Consider the following 14,008-nt stretch of genomic DNA (forward strand, 5'->3'; position numbering starts at 1 on the left):
TACATTATAACTTTGTCACATTTTTATTGATTATATATATTTCAGTTCGTCGACCAGTGACTATATATGTTTTTTTTTTTTTTCTTGATTATTTATTCAATTTCTTTTCCACTTGAAAAGTATATATTTAAATATTCAAACAGAAAAGAAAATAAATATTTTCATATATCCTTGAATATCTCAATGTGTATATACACTTGCAAAATTATTACGACAAATAATTAAAAAAAATAATACAAATATTAAATATGACTCAGTGTAATATATATTATAAATATATTATATTAAAATTTAAAATAGTTATGACCTAGTGTAGTGTATAAACTGTCTACTGCAACAAAATGACGAAACCATTTCATCATATACATTAACTGATGCGAATTAAATTTGTCTCAGTTGGTTATTATAAATTAACTCAAAACGCCTACACAAAATTCATAAAATAAACATCACTCATATGTAAAAATATATATTTTTTAATTTAAATACTTACAAAGAGGATGTCTTAAATAATTATCTAAAAGTTTTTTCAAGTTCGATATCAATTAGCACACATAAAAACTATTTACTGATAAAAATTGTAATTAAAATATATTGACAGGTTAATATTGAAAAGTAAATCTATATATAGATGGACCATAGTTGTAAGGGATTTTAGATCAGTAGACTGTACACTAACTGTAATCGAAACGGGGCGTTGTAGCGTGATCTTTCGGATATATATATATTCAAGTTGGTTAAGGTCCGGGTATTATAGATATAGGCAACTCTTGGTGTTCATCGTGTGCGGTGTGCTTAACAACGAAGGGGGTTGTTTCTGACTAGTGTCAAGAGTGAATTTCTCATCCCAATAAATGTCCATTGCATCAAACCCTCACATTTATATACAACATATATACACATAAACCAACACTAAATTTATCCTCTTGCTCAGAGTATCTGTGTCTCTCTTTCATCGCCACCACCACCACCAACATTATCATCATCATCATCATCATCATTATCATCTTTACCATATACACTGGGAACATTGAGAGTATTTTCTAAACCTGTAGCCCTACATTGACGAGTATATTTGACACGTTTTCCCACATGTTCTATGTCTCCTTGTCTATTCTCATTCGTGTGGCATGTACCAACCCTCAAACTCTTCTTCACTATCTGCACTACTCCTTCTCTTTTTACTATGTATATTTATATATATCCATACACCTCTTCTTCTACTCTATATATACACTTGCTCTCGCAAAATCCTTGTCTCTCTCATATATATACACTCATGCTACCACTCGGACGTTAATCCTCTTAAGTGTTAAGTGGTGCGCCTAAATATCAATCACGACCACCTATATCAAGTATCACACAGAATGACCCACCGCACACTCTGTCTAACCATCACTTCTCCAATATATATCTCTATATACACACAGACACTCTTTATCCTTTTTCATACCCCCAGGAATTTAAAACCATGTATATAGTATACTTGACGCTATTAACTTTTAATTTTTTAAGCCAAAAATTTGTCAATTTTTTAAGTATCGGATATACAAGTCAATCATAATTTTTTAAGTTGTGTTATATTGACAGGTCAAAAGAGTACACAAACAAATTGTAGGTATATAATTTTATGAGACACACATGTACATACGCAATGAATATATATGGTAAAAAGTTTGTTGGATAGGTGTGTATAAAATTCATACAATGGGGAAGGTTGATGTCTTGTGCGAGTTTTATGACAAAAGGATTGAAAAAGGGAGAGAAAATTGTTGGTGTTATGTATATATGAAAATTGTCGAGACTTTTGTAAAATGTATTGTAGATTATTGAGTGTAAGTTGGTGGTTGTTGAGTATAGTGATATATCAGGGTTACATACAAGTGTATTGTATACATAAGCAGAAGGTTTTAGAGAGGGTTAGAAAGTAAAAAAGAACAAGTGCTGCACAGTGGTGTATAGTGTTGTAGAGGATGATGATGAGAGAGAGAAAATGAAAAAAAAAGGTGGTGATAAGGAGCCAAGAGACTTGAGTTTTAGAAGGATGAGGGTGGTTTTCACAAGATTGTCTCAATTTCCACGTTGCATTAGCTGCTTTAGTCTGTATATATGATCGTTGGGGACTCCTTGTCATTCAATATATACATATATACACCAATCCAAGATTGCCTTTCTATATATCAATTTCTCTTTTCTCTTTTACTCTTTATACAGTAATCACTTGTTTCTCTTGCTTGCTTGGTTATATGTATTCCCTATGGCTCTTGTGTTTTCTATATATAGTGACTCTGTACTCAGCCACAGTCATATTATACTCAATATATACATATACAAGAGAGTTAACCCAGTGGTACATATAGAGTGAGACAAGATTTTGTTGTAGTCGAACTGCACCGCGAAAGCTGGTATACGTATTGTCGTCGGTTACAAATCAAATACCCAATATCATTGTTCAATATGGCCTACAGCTTCAAAATTACTCTCTCACCAATTTTCTCTTGTTTTAATCTAGCCATCTCGCTTTTTGTGTTTATACATATATTGACTAGAAAATTCAATACATTCATAGACCATATGTGCAGTATATGTATGTGTTTTCTATGAATGCACTAAAACCTTTCAATTTTACCCTCAAAATGCATCATCATCATATACTTGAATTAATAATAATAATGTTATATATTCTAATGTTTAACAACAAAGATATTATTAATAATTTATTTGTTATTTGATAATTAACTAAAGTAATTTAAATTTACGAGTCATTTGTCATTTTTTATTATTTTTTTTTTTTTTGTAGATCCATTTAAAATAGTTGAGAGCAATTCATTATTGTTATAACCTATATTAATATTGTTTATGAATTTCTATATTTGTAAATGAATGTTATTTAATTTTTCAAAATACGAATGTTATATTCATGTTTGTTCGGTGATATTATTTCGAAAATTTGTTTATAAATTTTACAGTTATATTGTGGAATATTGTTGGTGTTTTATTCATATGTATTGTTCTTAAATTTTCCTGCAAATTATTATATTTGCATCAGTCTAGACTTGTAAAATTATAATTATTCAATTTAAAAATAGATTTTTATTTTCTTTTAATAATTTATCATTTCTTTTTACACCAATTATTTGATAATTTATGTAAAACATTTTCCGAGTTATGAAAATTTATTTTAGTAAATTTATACACACATATTATATTTTTAGTTTTTTCCATTTTCTAAATTGGGATTTTCTTATTTTATTCCTTTATCTGTTTTTATTTTTTCTATAAATTATTTATTTAATTATGACGAGAATAATATTTTGTCATTTGTCTAGCTGTGATTTTTAATTGTTTAAAAAAAATAATGTTTATGATCATTGAAACAATTTTTAATTGTGAGCCAGAATGAACATAATTATTTGTGAATTATTGAACAGGTGTGTATATGAACTTTCACGTATCAAGTAGATTTATCAAATTACATGAAAATAGAATGTTTTTATGTCGATGATTATTTGATTCAAATTCATCACTGTCTCGCTAATAATATCTGCTTAAAATACAAATTTTTTATACAAATTTGTCTGCTACTTTTTTAATTTCATTTGGATGATATTTTTTGTGTTCTTTATTTGTTGACAAATTAAATACTCATGAAATGATTCGTCTGAATATTTATTTGGTGCAGTATAAGTTTACAACAAAATGTGTACATTTTTTGTACAAAACAATTCTATTTTTTCTCTATTAAAAAACAAAAATCCAGCCTGGATTTTTTGGTACTTTAGTGTTTTGTATTGTCGGCAATTTTATACAATTTCTACTGTATTATTTCATATATATTCTTTTACAATGTGGTTTTTATTTTCTTTCAAAATCATATTTTTTCATACAACCTTTCGATGCAAGCTAAAATACTTGACAAAAATAAAAATAAAAAATCCAAACAATATCCAAGTTAATCCCCAAAATTTTAACCTCTCATAAAGTAGCTTTTTGGGTATTTATTTTCGTTGGATGCCTTACGCAATCGCCTCTCTCAACCATCGAATAATAAAAAAAACTTGAAAAAATAATAATAATTTTATTTATTAATAAATAAATATTTTAAAAATATTTATATATATTTGCGTCTACGCGAGCGAAAGCCACAGGCGTACATGACATTTACAATTTTCTTTTTCTGTATATATCAAGGGGCGTTAGTATACTGTTTGCAGTTAAACAATATTACATTGTAAAATTTATGACCCACCCGTTTGTGCTCTTACCGACCCATTTAAAGGGGGTGGATTGCGAATGAAAAGAGCGAAAAAAAAAAAAATAGTGAGAAATAAAAAAAAAACCATCAGCGACAATGCGAACGAGATATGAAAAATATGTGCGAGTGTTATAGTTCTGAATCTAAAACTGCCCTTTCGTCTGCAGTGTATATATATTTCAATATTACAACACATTTAAAAAATGAAATTAAATAAAATAATATACGTTGCGCATTATTTTTATTTATTTTTTCCATCACAGATGGATTTTAAAATACACTGTAGATTCTTTGTCATTGTCAATACGAGATATTTAATTTCAATATATCGACACCATTGATGGACGCTCTAACATCTTTTATACATGATAAAAAGAAAAGCTGCATTGCTGTACACTGTACCGTGGCTGTGGCTATAAAAAGAACATTAAAAAAAAAGCTCAACGTTCAATGTTTTTCAAATATTTTTATGGCATTATTATTATTTTTTTTTATTTAAATAAATGAATTTTACAAAATGATAATAAGCAATATATTTAGATTGTTGTGTTTACAATGAAATTATGTTATGGTTGATGTATTAAATATCGTTTGATCTTGTCTATCTATCAAATTTTCTCCTATATTGAATCAGTGTGTAGAGAAATTTTCCATTACAGTATACGAATTTCTCTTCAATTTAATGGCAAGTTTTTGGTACTAAAAAGGGTTACGAACAAGTTTATATATATACAATATTATAAAGGGCGAAACAAGAAAATGTTAATAATGTCCATGAGGAATTGTAAAATGCAAAAGATGATGACACAAGTTTTTAAAAAATATAGATAGAAAAAAAAATTGAATCTATATAAGGTATACAGTTTATTTGATGATGACAATATATGTATATATAAAGTCACTGGTTTGAACGCTGGACTCTCCCGATATTGTGAGAGATTCTATCACAACATTTGCCTCTCTTTGTAGCTTAAATTTAATTATCGTTGCTATCTTCGTAGACTACAACCAAAATGTAATTTTGTTATCGTCGAGGGCATGCCCAGTTGAATAATGTTTCGCCAATATTTTAGTTTTTCCATATTACAGGGCCTTTTATGACTTGAATGAATAATAACGTCTTTTTCTTTTACAAAAGAAAATCACAATTTATTTTCAAAAGAATATTGTTGTTTTTTTTTTTTTTCGTTACATATTAAATTTGAACCGTGTTCGACCGTAAATAGTATATGTATGATTTGTCAAATAACAAATTGATGTTTACAGTCCAAGAAAATGATAAATTTTCAAACGAAATTTCAATTTGCAAAAGAGTTTTTCGAAAAAATTCATATTTTTTTTCGATAGAAAACTTTTCCTTTCGAACAAAATGATAATAATCGAAACAATTATCTATAGGAGCTCTTAGCTACGAAAAAAAAGTGCGTGGATAAATTTTGAGGTGGTAAAATCAGATGACTGCATATGAAAATGATGATAATTAAAAAAATATTTAGCTGCATATATTGTTGATAAAATGCATCAATTTCTTGACGGCGTGGTTTTTGATAGGCGTCCAGTGGGCGTTGTGTATTCTCAAGAGAGGCGGAGCTTTGACCACGGTAATTTTTGTAGTGGGGAAAGATACAGAAGGGGTATATAATATAATAGGAAAACAGTATATAGGAACAAACGGTCCGTCGCTTGCAAGTCCAGTTGTTGTCCCTATCAACTATCCTTATCATACACATGTAACTTGAAAATATTAACGTATGCGCGCGCGTATACAGTTTCTTTCACGCTTTCATTCTACAATCCCACTCCAATATATATATTATATATGGAAAATAATAAATCCCCTTTTACCCCACTTCGTTCAATGCTGCCACCATGCGACGATATCGCGGATAACCACGCGCGCTTTATAAACTTTCAGTCGCGACGCGTTCGTCACGCGGTGCAGATCCTACTGCTTGTTTATATAATAATAATTATAATAATATATATATATTATCGCGTTCTTAATTATTTTTTTTTTTTTGTTTCCATTCCATTTTTTAAATTAAATTAATGTTTATCATAAATTAAATTAAAAAATATATGTATTATATATAAAACAACGGTTTTTTTTTTGTTTTTTTTTTTCAAATAAAAAAAAATATATTGCTTATAATAAAACAAAGTAATTAAAATAAAATAATCATTTGTGGCTCCTTAAGTTTTTTTTATTTTATGATCCTTAACGGGCCATATAGATACCGGTTATCGCGATGCCAACTTTAATATCCTATTACAATATAAGTAAAAACAGAACGTTAAAAAAAACTATTTAAAAAAAAAACAACTTGGTTAATAAAATAAAACAATAGATTCATGACAGTTTAAAATAAACTCAAGGTGATTTTATCAGTGAACTCTTGTTATTTATTATTTATTTAATTCAATTTATTATTATTTTATTTTATTGTTATATTTTTAAAACATTGCAAGTTTTTTTTTTTTTTTTTTCAATTTTTAATTTTAAATTGAGAGACAAGTGTGCGAATAAACATTATATTGATAATGAAAATGAATTTTAAGTGTTGTTGTGTCATGTGCTGTGAGTCAGAAATGTCACGTGTCATTTGATTGGCCTTTTTGACTTTGTAATAAAATAGATTATAATATTACGTGAAGACTGTATATATATAAATGAAAATTATTTCAAATGACAAATATACTTGTCAATTATGAAATTATTATATTATTTAATTGCGATAATATTAAAACATTACTGTGAATTTTTGTGTTTACAGATTGACTCTTGAAAAGTGATAATCACGTGATGAAAAATAAAGTTGACTGATAGAAAAAAAAATCATAATTTATCAACGATAAAGACAAATTTGAAAAAAAAAAAAAGAAAAAAGTGAATAGAAGATAATTGTTGTTGTTGTTTTTTTTAATTTAATAAATTGAAATAAAAAAATTATCAATCTGGAGGAAGATAATAGCAAAGAAGATATCAAAATGACGGATCAAAGTGGTGCGGGTTCACCCCAACAATTTTGTTTACGATGGAATAATTATCAAACAAATTTAACAAATGTATTTGATCAATTGTTACAAAGTGAAAGTTTTGTTGATGTAACATTAGCATGCGACGGTCATTCAGTAAAAGCTCATAAAATGGTATTATCAGCATGTAGTCCATATTTTCAGACATTATTTTTTGACAATCCATGTCATCATCCAATTGTCATAATGAAAGATATTAAATGGCCTGAATTAAAAGCTGCTGTTGAATTTATGTATAAAGGTGAAATAAATGTATCACAAGAACAAATTGGACCACTTCTTAAAGTTGCTGAATGTTTAAAAATACGTGGTTTAGCTGATGTTAATAGTGAACATGAATTAACATCACGTCCAGCATTACAACAACCACAACGATCAATAACACCACAGCAACAATTAAGTGGTGCACAAAATAGAAAAAAACGTCGTAGAGTATCTGATGAACCATCATCAAATGTACCAAGTTTAACATCAACACCAAGTATGCCACCAAGTCCTGATCATAATTCAATAATAACAAATAATAGTATGATTGATGAACAAGATAATATGATTAATATTAATGATGTAACATGTCTTGGACAATCATCAACACCAAGATCATCATTATCACCATCAAATCCACCAAGTATATCTGTTACACCACAAATTAATTTACAAGAAATACCAGTATCAATGTCATTACAACCATCACCACAATCAATGACACCATCAAGTCAAAATTCACATTCAATTGGACACCACGTGGGTGGCAGTGGTAGTCACGTGTCATCTGGTGGACTTGCGTCAATGAATCATCTTGGTCAGCATGTATCACAATTGAGTGTTGTACAACAACAACAGCAACAACAGCAACAACAACAACAACAACATCAACAAGCACAGCAACAAGCACAACAACAAGCACATCAACAACAACAACAGCAACAAGAACAAGCTCAAAGAGCACAACATCAAGTGCATCAAATACAACAACAACATCATCATCATCAAGCATTATCTGCTGCACAGCTAGCAAGTCTTGATGATTTGGAAATCAAGCCTGGCATTGCTGAGATGATTCGCGAGGAGGAAAGGGTGAGTCATTTATTTAAATTATTTTTTTTTCATTTGAAGATTTTTAAATTTATTTATCTTGTACATTCATATAACAAGTTGAAGTGAGTTTACGTTAAATATCATATTAAGTGCGTGTGTGTGTTACGTCAATATAATATTGATTTAAAAAATTTTTTTTTCAATCAACATATGGATTAATTATTATTCGAAATTTCATAATTTTATTTGAGCTTTTTTTTTTTCTTTGAAATCTCGATATTCTTGATGAATTTTTCATCACCAAGATTTAAACTTTAGTATGTGAAAAAAAAAAAAAGAAAATTATTAAGTTTTTCCTTTTATTTAATACTAGCAAGAAATTTTTTTTTTTTCCTTTGAGTAAGACATTTTTATTATATTTCTTTGTTCATTCAATTCTTGTGGATTTTCTTTATTTATTTTTTTTTTTCAAGAAGAAAATGTAATGAGAATTTTTAAGTTGGTAATTTTCTACACTCGTTACCAAGTTTGGTATTATTAAAATACTTAATTGACCTCATGCACCACCTGGCATATTTTTTTCTTCAACAATTAATATAATAAATTTTTAAATTTTTGTGTTAGTAACAAGACTTTTACAAAGTAATTTTGACTGATATATATATATTGAAAATTAAATTAAAAACAATCGATCATTGCGGGAGGGTGGATGAATAAATTGATGGGGAAGAAAAATAAAAGATCAACAAGAGTTTTTTATTTTTGTTTTATGTATATTTTTTTTTTCTTTTGTGGGAATGAGGGTAAACTGACGGTTGATCTGCATACGTTGAGGCGACATCGAATACAGACGTATTTATTTATTATTTTATATTTTTTATATAATACATATGTATGGTATAAAAACGAAATGAACGAATGAAGGAAATGAAAGAATATGCGTGGATAAAAAAAAAGAAAAAAATTTAATCTTCTCTCGTATTATCCTTTTTGGCAATAACGCCTGGCAATGTATCTGGGCTTGGTTGTGACGATTGAAGGGATCTCTCTACCTGTGTTTCAGTTTTGTCTCTGTTCAGTTGCCCGGGAATTTAGCAAAATAAAAAAAGTAAAAGGGGCTCTTTTTGTAGAAATAAAAAATATAAAAATTATGTATAAATAAATGAGAGACAACGTAGTAGGTGAGAGTACAACACATGAGTTGATATATATTTATTCATTATTGTGTTGCATAAGGACAACAACATAGGGGTTGTAAAAAAAATGTATTCTATAAAACAGGTAGTCTCAAAAACACTAAATCGCATATCGTAACTGAATAAGCTATGCATCCTGATATATACCACAGGATTTCCTTCATTCAGTTTAAATTATATTTTTTTTTTTATTTTATTTTTTGTACTGTATTTTTAAAATTTATTATTATTTAATTTATTAATAGTAGTGTATATGTAAAAAATGCAAAATTTTTAAAATTATTTTTACTACTATTTGGTATCTAAATTTAGATAATTTTTTTGTTTTTTTTTTCATTCTTTAATTTTAGGATATTTAATTTTTTTACGATGCTTCGAAATTTTTTATAAGAAATTTTAAAAGATAATTCGTGTATTTAGAAAATGACCTGAGGCAAATAATGCTAGTCGAAAGAAAAAAAAAATTGCTACCTTCGTGACAATTTTTCGGTATATTTTTTTAAATCTTTATGTTTTTTTTTTTGGATATATATTTTATGACAAAATGATGATTGGATCTTGTTCTTTGTTTTATCTCGCATAATTCGGTGCCGATTTACTAACACACAAAAAACTATAGACTAAAAATTTATAATTCTATGTGTTTTAAATATTTTTAAAATTGCTTTTACTCAGAACACCAACGACATAGTAATTTTATCAACTTAAAATCCACTCTAATTTTATTTTTTTCTTAAAAAATTTTTTTATAATTAAATAATATATCATTTTATATATATATTTATTTAATTTTTTTCTCCATTGCCTAATACAAATATAATAGCAAATAATATTACACTTAAAATAACGAAATATTAGGTGTATTATTTAAACATTTTGTTATTTTATTATTATTTTATAACACAAAAATATATTTGTGATTCTTGACCTACTTTTTTGTTATTTTTTAATAATTTTTTTTCCTTAAATAAAACACGTCTTTCTTTATAAACATGTTTAAATAAAATTTCTCCGTTATCTTTTCGGGGCCTTCTTGACGTGCTAATTTACAGGATTTAATTGCATTTGAATATTTACATATGTAATCTTCCTCAGCTTACACTGTAGAAATAAAAATAAAAAATAAAAAATCTTTTATTTTAAAACTCAATTTAACATTTCAAATTAAATAATAAAAATAATATCAAAAAGACAAATTAAAAAAAAAAATCAATTGTATATAATATTATTAAATTATTAAATCAATTTTTTTATTTTTTTTTTTTCTATAATTGATGTATAATAAATCGATACAATTTCATATATTGAGAAAAAAAAAATCAACTTGTTGGGGTTGGTTATTTTTGGGTGCTAGCCTACGACCCTTAATTATTTTGCCAGTGGCCATGTCGATTCATGTACATATATATTCACACAATCACATACACAAATTTAAGTGCGCGCGTGCGTCCAATAAAAGATTCAAACATGACGGAAGTTGGCTGTGAGAAAGCCCGGTCATCATGTGAGGGGGATGAGGGTTAGTAGATTTTTATATTTTAGGCTTTATAGAAAAAGAAAAAAAAAGAAAAAGATAGCCGATGGAATAGACCTCGTGAAATATTCACTAAACGGGCAGTCAAAAGAACTTTTGATAGGTTTTCATATATAAAAGATACATGCACACTCTTACATGATTTATTTACAGACACACAGACAAAATTGAGATAGGGCCAAAGTAAAATATAGTCTAAATAATTAATATTTTCATTCTCTTTGTTTTAATTTATATATTTTTAAAAGTACAGAAATATTTAGATGTAATTTTTTTTAGATGAATAATTAATTTATGTATTATTGTGTTATTTTAAATAAAATAAATATCGTCTCGGTATTTTAGACTCACGCAAAGAGAATGAGATATCCGAGGTCAGTATCCACTTGACCACGCGAGTGTTTGTGGCACGCGACAAAATCGGTGAAGATATACATATATACCTTCCTCTTTCTACTTTTTTTTTTCTTCTTATTCTTCTTTATGTTTTTTTTTACTTTAGATGTCTTTTTATACAGCTAACATGACAGATATAAATTTAGAAATTAATTATTTAATATTAATCTATTTTATCTAAATTTATCTAGTTTTATTTATGTCCAGTGATTTTAGACGTGCATTTTGAAATGGGAAATTTTTTTAGAGATAATTAATATAAATTTATAGCTTGTAGTTATGTTTTTAGACATAACATAAAGACATACATAGTTGAATAGATGAAAAATTATATATTTGGCTTTTTTTGTGATTGAAATAATACTGAGATTTAAAACGCTTTTGGCTTGATGGACGAATGACCTGGGCCATTCTACAGATTGGACTTTACTCACCGTTACAACACCGGAACAAGATTTATATAGCATTTGTAGTTATCTGTCGGTTGCGCGGATATCCGTACACAATATTCTCTATATAGTTTTAAAACTTTTTCATTTCATTTTTTTTTTTTTTTTTCGATCCTTCGATATTTTGTCTATTGCTCTTTTTTTTTTTTTTTTACAATATTCTTTTATTATTTTTTTTCATCACTTTTGTATTCATCAATAATTGATGGAATAATTTAATATAAAAATATTTTTACCTCAATATATATTAAAAAAAAAAGAAAATATTAATAAAATAATAAAATTCAATAATTTTTAAAAGCCAATATATATTTATTAGAATTTTATTGATAATTGAAATTATATTTTATTTTTCTGTCAATAAAAAAATAAAATAATTTATATTGATTTTTAATTTACGTATATATTTTTTAAATAAATAATTGAATTGTTAGTTTTTTTTTTTGAAAAAAAAAATTAAAAATCACAGTTTGGTTATCTTTCAAAGCTCAGGCCATTTGTAGGCCATTGAATTCATGTGGATAGAGTGAGAACAAGGGATGGTAAATTTTTTTTTTTTTAAATATTTTTTATATATTCTGTTGTTAAAGAGGGAGAGGGCTCGATATCCCATCGAGCGTATAGCGTTCGTACAAATTAGATTCGGTGACTGTCACAAAAACGCCAGGATGATATGAAAGTCGAATTTATATATTTTATATAGTTATACACATATACATATATACCGAATGCACCGATAGAAATTAAATTCGAGAATATTCGATTATGATTTCTACTCTACACCCCTCTATTTTTTTTTTTTTTTTTATTCCCATCATCCCCTCTACACTTTTTTTTCATGCCAATAAAATCCCTGAGTCACCGAGCTGCGATCGTTGCAAATTTCTTTTTTTTTATTATGATTATTATTATTATCTTTTTTGTTTTTGTTTTTTTTTTTTAAATTATTTTTTTTATTGTTTTAAATTGAAATCTCATAGCTACAAAATTTTGTTGTGAATTGGATAGGTGTGTTGGTTTTTTTTTTTTTTTATTTTTTTTTTCATTTTTTTCTATATGTGTGTGAGGGCATAATGAACTAGGCGAATTGCCATGTTAATTCGCCAATCGGACGAATGCAAAAATGACGTGTGGATATATACCCTGGGGTTGAAAAAAAAAAAAAAATAAATTCATCTAAATTTTTTGCATATATATATGATTTTTTTTTCTATCAATTTTGTATTTAAATAAAATACTAGATATATAGGTAAATTGTATTTAAATTTTTTATCCAGTATATTCAATTAAAAAGAAGCTTTTTTATTTATTTTTTTTATGCAAAAAAAAAAGCTTGATTCTAAAAATTTAAAATATAATTTGTATAAATATATGTATATTTTTTTGCTGGATTTTGTGATGGTGTTTTTTTGGGGAGAAAAAAAAATCATTATAACTAAGACAGATAGGGTACTGATGAGCGCGCGATATATATATTCGTTAACTATATATTTTAAATATATAAATTTAAAAATAAGGGGTGAAATATGGGATAAGAAAGAGAGTGAGGAAATTAAGGGAGTAAAGTACTTAAAGGAGCGGCGCGTTTTTAAAAATAAAATGGACAAAACGATGAAAAGGAGTCAGTGCACGATGAAGACGAGCTATAAAGTGGGGTAAACGTACAAGAAGATGAAACGACGTTACATTAAGTCCAGCGTATCAAAATGGAGACGGTAAAGAGATGGCGGCCCATTGTCTGGACTACAAATTAATCTCAGGATCGATAAAATGTTATTCACTATGTATATATATTTTTTTCTCTCCATTCTCCCTCTTATCTATCTATTTTTTTTTTTTTTTTTATCATACAGACGAAAAAATAATATGAAAAAATAACTATACACACATAATACATATAAACTTTCGTAAAATGAATTCGCGAAAAAATAAATCGCAGCCAATAGTCTACTGACTGCACTGAGCACACACACACACACATATTTTTCCTTATATTTATTTATTTTTTCAAACTGAAATAAACAAAATATATATATATCATAATATAGAGAAAAGAAAAATTTTTCCAATAAATTTTATCCGTCTACAGTATTAACAAAAAAAT

At 27.1% G+C, this 14,008-nt stretch overlaps 1 protein-coding gene across 3 annotated transcripts in view; it reads left to right on the forward strand.

Moving 5' to 3' along the window:
• The window catches only part of LOC122856769 (protein bric-a-brac 1-like), a 212,064-nt gene that overhangs the window by 100,011 nt on the left and 98,045 nt on the right, over positions 1–14,008 (forward strand). For 2 of the 3 annotated variants that reach the window (XM_044158590.1, XM_044158593.1), the window contains exon 1: positions 6,161–8,368. In XM_044158590.1, the coding sequence (XP_044014525.1) occupies positions 7,244–8,368 (1,125 nt within the window). In that variant the 5' untranslated portion in view covers positions 6,161–7,243. Of the gene's footprint in view, positions 1–6,160; positions 8,369–14,008 lie in introns of those variants that run through there. The other variant, XM_044158591.1, reaches the window with a different exon arrangement.

Source organism: Aphidius gifuensis, linkage group LG5, assembly GCF_014905175.1.
Source record: "Aphidius gifuensis isolate YNYX2018 linkage group LG5, ASM1490517v1, whole genome shotgun sequence".
NCBI classification, from domain to species: domain Eukaryota; kingdom Metazoa; phylum Arthropoda; class Insecta; order Hymenoptera; family Braconidae; genus Aphidius; species Aphidius gifuensis.